Here is a 12,949-nt window from a genome sequence, read left to right as displayed (position 1 = left end):
TTTACTCATCCGCAAAACTAACCATCAAAGGCTACAACATAATCAGGTACGATCGCCCTACATACGGCGGGGGCGTTGCACTTTTAATAAAAAACAAATCTCACACCTACAATGCACCCCCCATCCACTAAAAACAAATCAATAGAAGCAATATCGGCCAACATCAAAATCAATAATCGCACATTCACATTAATAGGCATCTACAACCCCCCGACCTCCTATCTCAACATACAAGACCTTCGAACATTACTTGGAAATATCCCTACCATTCTGGCAGGTGACTTCAATGCCAGACACCAACTCCGGCACTGTAAAACCAAAAATCGCAATGGAAAGACCATCTACGATCTTATCACTAACCACCCAATTACCATCTCCGTCCCTACTCACTTCACATTCATCCCTTCCTCTCCAAATCACTTCCCAAGCACCATAGACTTCATCTTAACAAACAAAAAGCACCCAGCAACAAACCCTTGCACCATCACCACTGGCCCTTCCCACCACGTACCTGTCATATACGACTTATCAACCATCCCTCTTCTCCTCTCTATCGCAATCAGCAAACCCGACTATAGCCGCGTAAAATGAGCCAAATACAAAGTATTCATAAATGAAGCCATCCCAAACGACAAACCCACACTCCACTGAGCAGAAGGTATCGAGCAGGAAGCATCCCGCCTTACCAACATTATCTCCGAAACCGCAATAGAATTCAAACAAGAATTACTGAAAGTATTCAACGAGATCTGGACTAGTCGCAACATACCAGAAGAATGGAAGGAATCAACAATAGTTCTACTAGACAAACCAGGAAAGAAGGTCTCGAGACCGATAGCGCTGACCAACTGCGGGGGAAACTGATGGAAAGAATGGTTAATAAAAGACTAACCCAATGGGCGGAAGAGAAAACAAGTATGGATAACAACCAGAATGGATTCAGGAAAAGCAGGTACACTGAGAAATTTGACGTATTTAACCACTTATATAAGACAAGGTTTCAGAATGCTCAAGGAAACTACGGCCACCTTTATAGATGTAAGGCATTTACATGCGGTCGCATTGCTTTGGGTCGTGATCTTTTCCGCATCTGGCGCACCTTTGTTTTAGGTTGCAATGCGCGCTGGCGTGTCCAAAATGTTGACATCTGTAACATTATGTGATTGACGCCCTTGATAAGTACTTTTCGAACGTACATTTATGGTAAAGGATTTAGTTTATAGTCCTTAGGTGGTTTAATGTTATGTCCGGCAGGGTGAGGAGTATGAATAGTGGGAACGATTTTTTTGTGCCATCCTCCAGCATTTTGGTCATTTGATGGCTGGTGATCTGTTTGTTGATTTGCCTCTCGATGTCCTTTATAGATGTAAATGAGCCTATGACAATGTGGACCACAGAATACTAGGTAAAAAACTGAGGGAAAAGAGGTGTTCTAGGAGAATAAGAGAGTACGCAGAAAGCTGGCTGAGAGAGAGAAGAATAACGGTTAGAAGAAACTACGATGAACCAGTGAAAGGTAACCAAAAGAAAGGTCTTCCACAAGGAGCGACAGTTACCCCAATTCTGTACAATATCTACACATCAGGAATTACAGACAACATGGAGAAAGGGGTTGAATCGCTACAGTATGATGAGTATACATCATGAGTATACAGTATGATACAAAAGATCCAAAGGCATGATAGAAAATCCACTAAGAACATTGATAAGAAACCTACGAACACTAAAACTGGATATAGCAGAGGAAAAAACACAGATTGTTAACTTTTCACCCAAAATAAAATATGGACGCAACAAGATAGAAGAATATAGGATAGGACACACGATAATAGAAGAAAGTAGATATGCAAAGTTTTTGGGTATAACCATAGATAATCAACTGAAAATGGACAGGCATACAATAGAAAGAGCAAAAAAAAAAGATTAGAAATAGTAAAATATGTCGCACAGGTAAACAAAGGCACCAACGCCAAAACGGCGTTAGTGGTATACAGCACATTAGTAAAATCTGTTATAGAATATGACTTATACCTATGTTATACATCAGAAAGAAATAGGAACATTATAGACAAGGTCCATCAAGCAGGGTTAATCCTTTGCGCTCGAACGGCGATTTTCACTCGCCACGATATTTCGCGTGGCAACTCGAACAGCTGTATTTACGCTGAATTTCGTTATTTCCAGTTAATAGATACGAAGTATTGGTTCGTAAATAGGTCCCTTAGGCTGTTTATGTCTTCGGTTGGAAAGTGACATTGTGACGTAAAATTCCTCTACGACTGTAGTCCTGAATACGATGTATCGAGCGTTAGTACAGTTTCGACGGTCGTAGCGAACACATTTGTCGCGAAATTTTGCACCACTCGTTTGAAAGTTTCAAGGCGAGTTTGATTTTGAATCGAGCATGATTAAATTTGTGGTAGAGCAAGTGTAAACAGTAATGACGTATCGCGTGTGAGAAATAGAAAAATTAGTGTACTAGACAGTGAATTTGGAAGCAGCAGCGATGACCCACAAGATCCTGGCAATTCAGAATGCCTTGGTAAGTGTTTTGTATAATATCACACCAAACACCACTACAGAACTTAAACTTCGATAATTATCTTTTTCAAAATGTAAACTTTAAAATTGTCTCGAGTTCCAGCGCCGTCCAACCGAAAAAGTCGTCGAGCGCAAAGGGTTAAGAATAGCCATGGAATACAGGATAACGACACCAACGAACGTCATGAACGCAGAAACGGGTACTTTAGATATGGAAAACAGAGCAAAGTTAGTTGCAAGTAACATGATAATAAAGCAAATGTCATTACAAGAATCGGAACTCCTCAAACAATTGGAAAAGTATGGAGCAGAAGAAGACAATTACAGGGAAGGATTCACAGAGATAATATATGAAGAATGCACAAGATCTAAGGAATGCAAGAATATAATTCTAAGGAAAGAAAAGGACAGGATAGGCATAAATACAAGGGAGAATACGGAAAGAAAACAAGGAACAGAGATAATAATAGACGAAGTAAAGGGAATAGTAATGGAAATATATGCAAAAATGCCATCATAGAGAGAACAATTATGGAATGGGGGTTTGACCTCAAAAGCACTATCAAAATCTACACGGATGGGTCCAAAAGGGCAGGAACGAAATCAAACGGGATAGGACTGATAATTAATGCCAATCAGGAATGGAACGAAACCTCAATAGGAATAAATAAAACAGCGGCAATCTTTACCACAGAAGCAATAGCAATATACATAGCTTTGGAAAAGATAGAAGAGTATATAAACAAAACGAAAGAAAGCAGCTTGGCAATAGTAACAAATTCAAAAAGTGTGATTAATAACATTAAGAAAACTAAAGGAAAAAAGAAAATTAGGGAAGAGGAAGAAGACAATCCACAGATAACAAAAATAATAGACAAAATAGAGGAGATAGAATTCAAAAAAAGAAACAATAGGAGCTTGAGAATCAAAGGAAATGAAAAGGCAGATAAAAAGGCGAAAGAAGGATTAGGAAAGGATCCAGACCCTAGGTTTCAGATGCCTTATAAGGACATAAAGGTACATTCGAAAGAATGTATATGGAAGGAAAGGAATGAGCAGATGAAAGATCAAGGAAGATGGAAAGAAATGGAATACTTCAGCAAGGAAAATAACGTAGAAAGGAGGAAACCGTGGTCCGAAAGATGGAGCAACTAAGTAGGAGCGCCATAACAAAATTGTACAGGATCAGGGCAAATCATTACAATCTGGCAGCCTCCTTATGGGGAAAACAAAAATAAAGGAATCCCTCATGTGTGAATGTGGAAAGGAAGAGGAAAATATAAATCATGTGATATGGAAATGCTAAGAATATCAAACGGAAAGAGAGGAACTGGTAGTGAAACTAGAAAAAAAAGGAGTGAAAAGAGATGAAGATATAAAGACTTATATTAAAAAGGAGAATGCAGCAATCTCCAGGATAATTGCAGCATTTCTTAAGAAAATAAAGTGCAATGTATGAAGAATGAGAGAAGTTGAAGAAGAGAGAAAAAAAAGAAAAAGAAGGAAAAAAGAGAGAAAACTAAAACAAAAAGAACAACAAAATACTCTGGCACCTTATAATATTACTATATGAAGACTGTTACATCTATTGAGCTATAGTATATTTGTATTTGTATATTTTTATACTTCTATATTTTTATATTAGAAATGAAGAGATAGGATTAAGTGTTATGTATATAAGAACGAAAATAATAAAGGGGTGTGAGAGTGAAAAAGAATGCATTGAGATAAATGAAATAAGGATGCAAAGAGATAAGGAATATGAGGATGAATGCAATGGGATGGGTTCAAAAATGTAAAGTATTGAATGGAATGTTAGAGTAGGATGTACTTAATAAGAGTAGAAGAAAATAAAAAAAAAAAGAAATTTTTCCGTTAGGGAAAGTAAGAGCAGTGCGCTCTTTACAAATGCCATCTACTGGATCATGTACTAAGTAAAGATTATTATTGTAATAGTGCAGATGACCAGTAGAAAACTAATAAACATAAACATAAACATAACGAAAATAGTCACCAACTTTAACACAAGGCTTCGAGCCCACTCAAACCCAGACATAAAAAATATACAAACCAATCGCAAACCCACATGGGGCTGCTCCCACTAATTACCGACACACACGTAACGCTTAAGCTGGCTTGCTTGTACCTAACCACTTACCAAGCAACCGATAACCGTGTAAATATGTATTAAGTAGTCGATAAAATAGAATATAATAAGAATAGACTTAAGACTTAATGTTTACACAAGTAGCATAAGACTAGTATTTAAGTCAAATGTTTGCGCTGTTTTACACCTCTCGCTGTACATTTAAATTTTGTAATACCACCCAGACCTGAGAATTTCCAGACAATAATTGATATTAGTAGTTTAACTCTTGTTACCTTATAAGACACCATAATTTATCAAATCAGAACTCCGATTCTTAACAAACAGCAATGGAAATTAATTAGGAACTATCCTATACCGAAAAAATATAATAATGTATTCGTTACACCCATCTTTGACCATGAATATGTAATTTTACAAATAGGCTCTCACATTTATACCGACCTTCAAAGAAATTGTGAAATGACTCCAATAGGAAGAATATGTAAACTATCACAACCTGTAAACCATAGAAAATTAGATTTTAATTGTAACAACAAATGTAATACCGCAATGTTTAAAATCGATTATTTAGTATTCATACCAATGGAACAACATAATAAGTATATTGTAATTTCTCAAAGTAAAGCAACAATTAACGCTTTATGCGAGAAGAGAGAAGTTTTAGAAATTAATCAACCTGTTATATTAACCACGAAACATTCTTGTTTATTAACATATGAAAATCATGTGATGAAAATTGCAGAAACCATACAAAATAGCACTATTATTGTTCATAATTATACAATCCCTTTAAAAATCCAATTAACAGTGGATACTATGTTAAAGAGTATTGTACCATCTGTACCTAAGATCTCTCCAAGCTTCAATTATAAAGACAATTTAGATCAATTAAACTCACAATTAGACAATCTACAAGACGAAAAAAGGAAACTACCAGAAAAAGAAACTTTTACTAGTATTCTTACTTATACCGGATACGCGGCTTTAGGACTTATAACTTTATACACACTATATAAAGTGGGATTTCTTTCTGTTATTACAAAATGTATACCTAAAAATATTTGTATAAAAATTTGTTGTAACCAAAACACGAATGTGAACGAACACCAAATACGATATGGAAGCGAAAGACTAAATCAAGAAAGAAGAGTAACATTCAGCCCAGTTATCCAGGAATTAAACACTCCTCACACATTAAGCGAGCACCTGCCCATAACAATTAACATGGAGATCATACGCTTCCCCGGAGTGAAAACGAAGCTAAGAAGGGGGGTGTGATACCATCTGATAACACTATACCTCAAGGTAACTACATCTGGTAAACATCAGGAGCATGTAACCAGAAGACTTCAATATCACGTAATCAGAGCAGTTCAACTCCCATAATTCATCCATATATTTAACGTAATTACACGTAATCTTATTGTACAGTATTAATTTGTGGGATATTGAGGGAATATTCTGTTCATTAAGAAATTATAATAAGATTACGTGTAATTACACTAAATATTACTGATTAATGAAGTATTGAGGGGATGTTTTATTAATCAATATTATTTAGCGTAATTACACATAATCTTATTGTACAGTATTAATTTGTGGGATATTGAGGGAATATTCTGTTAATTAAGAAATTATAATAAAATTACGTGTAATTATACTAAATATTATTGATTAATAAAGTATTGAGGGGATGTTTTATTAATCAATATTATTTAGTGTAATTACACGTAATCTTATTATACAGTATTAATTTGTGGGATATTGAGGGAATACTCTGTTAATTAAGAAATTATAATAAAATTACGTGTAATTATACTAAATATTATTGATTAATAAAGTATTGGTGTAATTAGGCTAAATAATTCATCCCCTCCAAACAAATTGTGAAACATATAAAAGATGGGCTCAAATAACGGAAGTTCAGTTGATTACTGGATCATTAATTAAGCCGTTTATTTTGAAAGTGGCATAAGTCACTTTTTCAAAAAAATCGAGTTAATGGCAACACTAAATACAATTCAACTGTATCTTTTCATTTTTAAGAAATTTGCAATCAAAAAGTTGAGAACTATTGAGATTTTGTTCAAGAGAAGTGTTGGTAATTAACGGTATAACAAACATGTTTATTTTGAAAATGGCGTAAGTCGCTGTACTCAGGAAATTAATTACGAGGTTTAGTGTGAATGAAATAGAAACATGTGATAAAGTATGTGTGAAGTATTGTTTTGAATTATTTTCAGTATTTTTAAAAAAGTTGTAATTATTGGACTTATTTTTATAAGTGCGAAAGAATAGTGAAGTTTTGTAAATTATATTATAGTGACATCTAATATAGTACACATAATTAGCATTATTTTATTAAAATTACTTTTATATGATGTTATCAGACAGCGAATCAGGTAAAACATACTTATTTTAGTTATGGAATTAGGTGGCTTTCAATGCGCATTATTATTTTATAGAAATATTTTCTAAAATGAGAAAAAGTGTTAACCCCAGAAAGAGACATATGAGAGTGATTTCATCAGATGAAGATAATTATTTGTGATAGCCGCCTGCCGAAAAAAATCCTTCACAGTACACAAGATGGAGGAAAAAGATTTTATTTCAACACAATCATTGGAAAAATCTGTTTCAAAAAGGACAGTAAATACAGACCAAAACAAAGTGAATTGGCTAAAAATTCAATGGATACGATTTTACCATGATATTCCCTATAAAATGTTTTATAAACTATCTTTAGATGAAAAAGATGAATTTCTAACTTTGAATTTGTCACCAAAAAGAGGGAGACCTAAGCGTTATTCACAAATAGAGATGGATCCGTTATTCGCTGGATCTCGTCCAGTTTCTTCAGCAAAATACAAAGACATGATGGACTTGCTTAATTATATACCCCAATATACCACAGTTATTTTAAAAATTTGAAACAAAACACGATTTCCGAGAACTTAATCACTCCTATTGATGACGAAAATTAAATTGAACTGATGTATTTTCATATAAATTACTTATACTTACATATGTTTCAAAATGAACTAATTATTTTTGTATTTTATGAATATTAAAATAAAAGATACTTAAATCAAACCTTTATATTAAATATGTTGATGGTATGAATTATTATTATATATGTAAGTTATTCAATAATTTTAGTAAATTACTGCTTTTCAAAACATCACTTCAGTAAAATACGTCGGACAAAATTAATATATGTCAATCATTTTCCAAAACTATTTATTTTGAAAGTGGCTTAAGTCACTTTACCGTAATAAAAAGTGGTGATTTTTTAATGTTTATACGAAATTATTTATACTGAGAAAAATATCAGTATCATGAGATAACAAATACAAGTAAATCTTCTCGAAAGTTAGCATCCATATTTTTAAACGTGTTAAAACGCAAACCCTTAAATATCTCGACTTAAAAACAAAGTGACTTATGCCACTTTCAAAATAAACGGCTCAATTCGGCAAAGTTGCTTTTAATCATATTTTCCCGTGAGATAGTAGAGCAGGAGATCAGTAGTTTCTAATAAACATAAACATAAACATAAACAGAAACATAAATATCCATCGAAGAAGGTACTGTGCGTCGTTCTTCATTTCGAGGCAGGCGTCCGGTATGTACATTTTACGTAACTGTGAGTGGTAAGTGCTCTGCAAATATGGCACTCTGAGCAAGTACTCCTTTCAATTCTATTTTTCCTTCTTCTTTTTATTATTTCGATCATTGATTTGTAATCTAGAGCATATATTTTATGGATTATATCAATTAATAATAAAATTTAGATTGCTTGAACAAACTTGAACTATGAAGCCACGAGATCTCGGATCAGAGTGCCAAGTGGGTCAATTTTGGTAAGCAGAACTGGCGTTGTGGGATGAACCAAACGCAGAGTTAAGGCGCCTAAGTCGACGCTTATGGGATACTATGAAAGGCGTTGGTTGCTTAACCCTTAGAGCTCTATAGACGCATATATGCGTTTGACAAAAGTCATCCTTGTAGCTTACGGCCGCATTTATGTGTCTTCTCTAAGTCATCGCCTTGGACTAAGGGCGCATATATGCGTTTGTCGACTTTTTCAATCAATATGCAGTCATTTTCGTGTAAAATTAATACAGGGGCACTCGTTAGTAATTTGCCTTCCTTAGGCAGCGGTTGGGCAATATTAGGGTCATAAAAATCCCCGGGAATTTCCAAAACGGAAATCCGATTTTTCGTTCCATTCTCTAACCAATTAGATTTCAAAATAATTACCTGCACTGTTGTGTAAATGTCGAGACTTCTCATCAAGATGGAACATTATTCTGGTCAAAAAGGAACTTAACTCCCGCAATACATATCTTTAACGACCAAAATTCAGGAGTAAAGGGAATTAAATCCAAAATCAACACCCTTAGACGCCTTTATGATGATGTTCCCGAAAGAATTAGTGTGTGAAATCACTGAGCAGACAAACAATTATTACAAATGCGTACAACAATGTACGGATTATAACAAGAGTTTCCGTTTGAAGAATTGGAAGGATACTTCAGTCTGCGAAATGTTCTGATTTTGATGTATTTCGATGCTAATGTCGCGTTTGAAGAAACTTTCGTTGAAGGAGTACTGGTCGACGGACGAGCTGCTGAAAAGCGATATTTTCCGCAAAATTATGTCACTTCAACGATAACAGTACAGCCATGGACGATCCGTTAGTCAAAATACGGCCATGTCATCCATAAGATAAAAACTTCCTTTTCGCAGTCATTCGCACCGTACGAAAATCTGTGCATCGACGAAAGTCTTTTACTTTACAAAGGCTGATGTTATTTTAAACAGTTCATACCATCCAAAAGATGTAGGTTTGGCATTAAATAGTTTGTTCTTTCGGATTGTAAAACTAATTACGTACTGGACTTTATAATGTATACCGACCAAAAAACAAGCATCAAGAGAAGTGACACAGTCATTGGAATCTCTGGAGATGTTGTAATGACGCTCCTTCAGTCGTATCTTGGAAAAGGCCATACAGTGATTACAGACAATTGGTACAAAATTGCACTATTGTATACTTTGCTACGCGAGAAGAAAACCAACGCATTACGGACAGTTCGAAAAAACAGAAGACAAATACCCTGCATGGACGATAAATTGAAGAGAGGAGAAACTTGCTACCGGTCAACTGACATTTTATTGGCAATGAAATGGCATGACAAGAAAGAGGTTTGGATGTTGTCTTCTACACATGAAGCTATATTGAGCGAAACTGGGAAGAAAGATTATCGCACAGGAAAGACCATCGTGAAACCATCGTGTATTACGGATTATAATTCCAAGATGGGTGCTGTAGACAGAGTGGATATGACGTTAAGTACACTTAATTCAGTAAGGAAAGCGCTAAAATGGTATAAGAAATTGTTTTTCCACTTGTTAGATTTAGTCATATATAATGCACATATTTTACATAAAAATTGTACTGGTACGAAATAAAAATTTAGTGAATTCCATTTAGCGCTAGTGAAAGACATTTTACGAGAATATCCACAAAGTAGAAGCGTGACAGGAATTGGAGAAAGAAAAGTGAGAATCGTGCGGGCGCAAAACAGTTGACCAGAAGAAATTGTGTTGTTTGCATAAGAAGTAACAGAAGGAGCGATACGCGATACGAATGTAAAAAATGCGATGTCAGTCTATGTATTGATAATTGTTTTGAAATTGTTCACACACAATTAAATTATTAATTCCTGTTGTAAATATCAAATTAAATTTTTTAGTTTACTGTAAAATTGAAGGTTTTATTACTGTTTAATAATTAAGTTTTACTGTTTACTTAACACATTGTTGACCGGCCACGAGTATACTGGTGATGCGTTTTTTTTTCGCATCGCTGTTGTTTTCTCTGTTGGTGACCATACAGTGCAATTGTTGGTCAATATAACACAAGCTGTTTCTCTCGCTTATAAGACCCGCCAAATCTTTTTTTGTATAAAGTATTTAATGATTAAAAAAATTTAGAAAACGATGGCGAAACGTAATGAAGAATCTTTAAATGAATTATACGCGGATGCTTTATCTGATTATCCGAGTGATTGTGAATCAAATTGTGGTAACTGTGAAAATGATTCTGTATCAGAAGATAGCGACTCTGATGTTAGGCCACCGAAATATAAAAAAAGGAATATAATAGCTTCAGATAGTGACGACGATTTGGAAGAAGAGTGGAACGAACATGATATTACACCATACTTACAGAATTATTTAAATATTCCTGGTGCAAATATTGAGCTTGGTGACACGCCGACTATCAGTGAGGTGACGGCTTTATTTTTTGATAGTGGTTTTTTTTGATTTAGTCGTTACGCAGACCAATTTGTACCATTCTCAAATGAAAGAGGTACATAACATTTCTGCAAAAACGGTACCATGGACAGAAGTTACCACTAATGAAATAAAAAAGTTTCTTGGATTACTAATATTGATGGGCCAAACCAGAAAATCTCATTGGAGAGATTATTGGTCAACGGATCCTTTAGTTGAAGCACCAATATTTCGAGCAACTATGTCCAGAATGCGATTTGGACAAATTCTTACATTTTTTCATCTAAATGATAATACACAACATACATCTCCCAATGACAGACTTTGCAAAATTAGACCACTTTTGAATTATATTATTCCAAAATTTCAGTCCCTATATACACCCAAACAGGAGTTATCTCTAGACGAAGCAATGGTACCATACAGAGGACGCATCAGCTTTAGGACATACAACCCAGCGAAGATAACGAAATATGGAATTTTGATCAGAATGCTTTGTGAAAGTGAGAGTGGGTATATATGCAACTTCGAGGTCTACTCGGGGAAGGGCAAAAAGCTGCAAGAAACAATATTGTCTGTATTGGAGCCGTATCTTGGTCAGTGGAATCATATATACCAAGACAATTATTATAACAGTGTATCTACAGCCGAGCTATTACTCAGAAAGAAAACACTGGTGTGTGGTACCATACGGGAAAACCGTGGCTTACCAAAGATCCTGATAGAAAAATCCAAAAGTCTACACAGAGGAGAAATGACTTTTTTACGAAAGGGACCTGTTATCCTTATTGCTTGGAAGGATAAAAGAATAGAAAAAAGTACGGATGAATAAGTACGGATGATATCAACTATTCATGATGCTTCTATGAAATCAAGTGGAATTCGAAAAAAAAATTATATGCACGATACAATCAAACCTACGTGTATACTGCAGTACAATAAACATATGAAAGGGGTAGATTGTGCAGATCAGTACTTGGCGAACAGCAGTATTTTACGAAAAACTGTAAAATGGTACAAAAAATTAGCATTTTTTCTGATAAACTGCACCTTGTTCAATGCTTATAAACTGTACTGTACCTATCTGCCAGAAAATAAAACAGGATACAAAAAATTTCTACTGCAAGTAGCTAGGGAATGGATAAGTGTGGATTTCAAAGAATGTAGCATTGCACCTGACACTTCTCGAATTTGTAAAACAGCTCCTTATAAAGACACACCCTTCAGGCTTTCCGGACAAGTAAAAGACCACGTCCTAGAAAAAATAGTCACTGCCAGAAAAGCAAATCCGACTAGAGCGTGTAGAGTATGCTCTTCAAAGGGAAAACGAAGCGAAACTAGATACATTTGTAAAAGTTGTTGTGTACCATTACACGTAGGTGATTGTTATACTGCTTATCATACGAAAAAGAAATATTAAAAGTTGGATAATAAATAAAATATATTAAAGTTTATTTTTATTGTTTTACTTCCACATCGAATTACGAAATAATACCCGGAGACATGAGATAAATTTTCAGTAAAATTGCCGGTCAACAATGTGTTAATTAAGTTTACTGCTTAAAATTGAATGCCAGGAGTATTCAGAGCTCTAAGGGTTAAAACAGCAGGACGGTGGCCATAGAAGTTTGAATCCGCTAAGGAGTGTGTAACAACTCACCTGCCGAAGCAACTAGTCCTGAAAATGGATGGCGCTGAAGCGTCGCGCCTATACTCCGCCGTCAGTGGCAAGTGGGAAGGCACGCGAGTGTCGGTTCTTCATGAGGCTCTGACGAGTAGAAGGGTCACGGCAGTGCGCGCAGAAGGGTCTGGACGTGAGCCTGCCTGGAGCCGCCGTCGGTGCAGATCTTGGTGGTAGTAGCAAATACTCCAGCGAGGACCTGGAGGATTGATGTGGAGAAGGGTTTCATGTAAACAAGTTGTTGCACACGAGTCAGTCGATCCTAAGCCCTAAGAAAAATCTTACGTAAATGTGGTGTACTAAAAGCAACA

The 12,949-nt window shown here is 35.3% G+C and overlaps 1 protein-coding gene across 1 annotated transcript; it reads left to right on the top strand.

Moving 5' to 3' along the window:
* Positions 1–1,116: 1,116 nt before the first annotated feature.
* On the top strand, positions 1,117–2,408 carry LOC143430484 (uncharacterized). The gene is made up of 8 exons (XM_076906796.1): positions 1,117–1,159; positions 1,224–1,255; positions 1,303–1,331; positions 1,398–1,625; positions 1,669–1,909; positions 1,951–2,140; positions 2,185–2,204; positions 2,313–2,408. Exons 1-8 carry the CDS (start codon positions 1,117–1,119, stop codon positions 2,406–2,408), a joined length of 879 nt encoding a protein of 292 aa, XP_076762911.1.
* Positions 2,409–12,949: the final 10,541 nt, after the last annotated feature.

Source organism: Xylocopa sonorina, chromosome 14 (genome assembly GCF_050948175.1).
Source record: "Xylocopa sonorina isolate GNS202 chromosome 14, iyXylSono1_principal, whole genome shotgun sequence".
NCBI lineage: Eukaryota > Metazoa > Arthropoda > Insecta > Hymenoptera > Apidae > Xylocopa > Xylocopa sonorina.
Note: the sequence above shows the minus strand (reverse complement) of the source record. Positions and strands in the feature narration are given on the sequence as shown.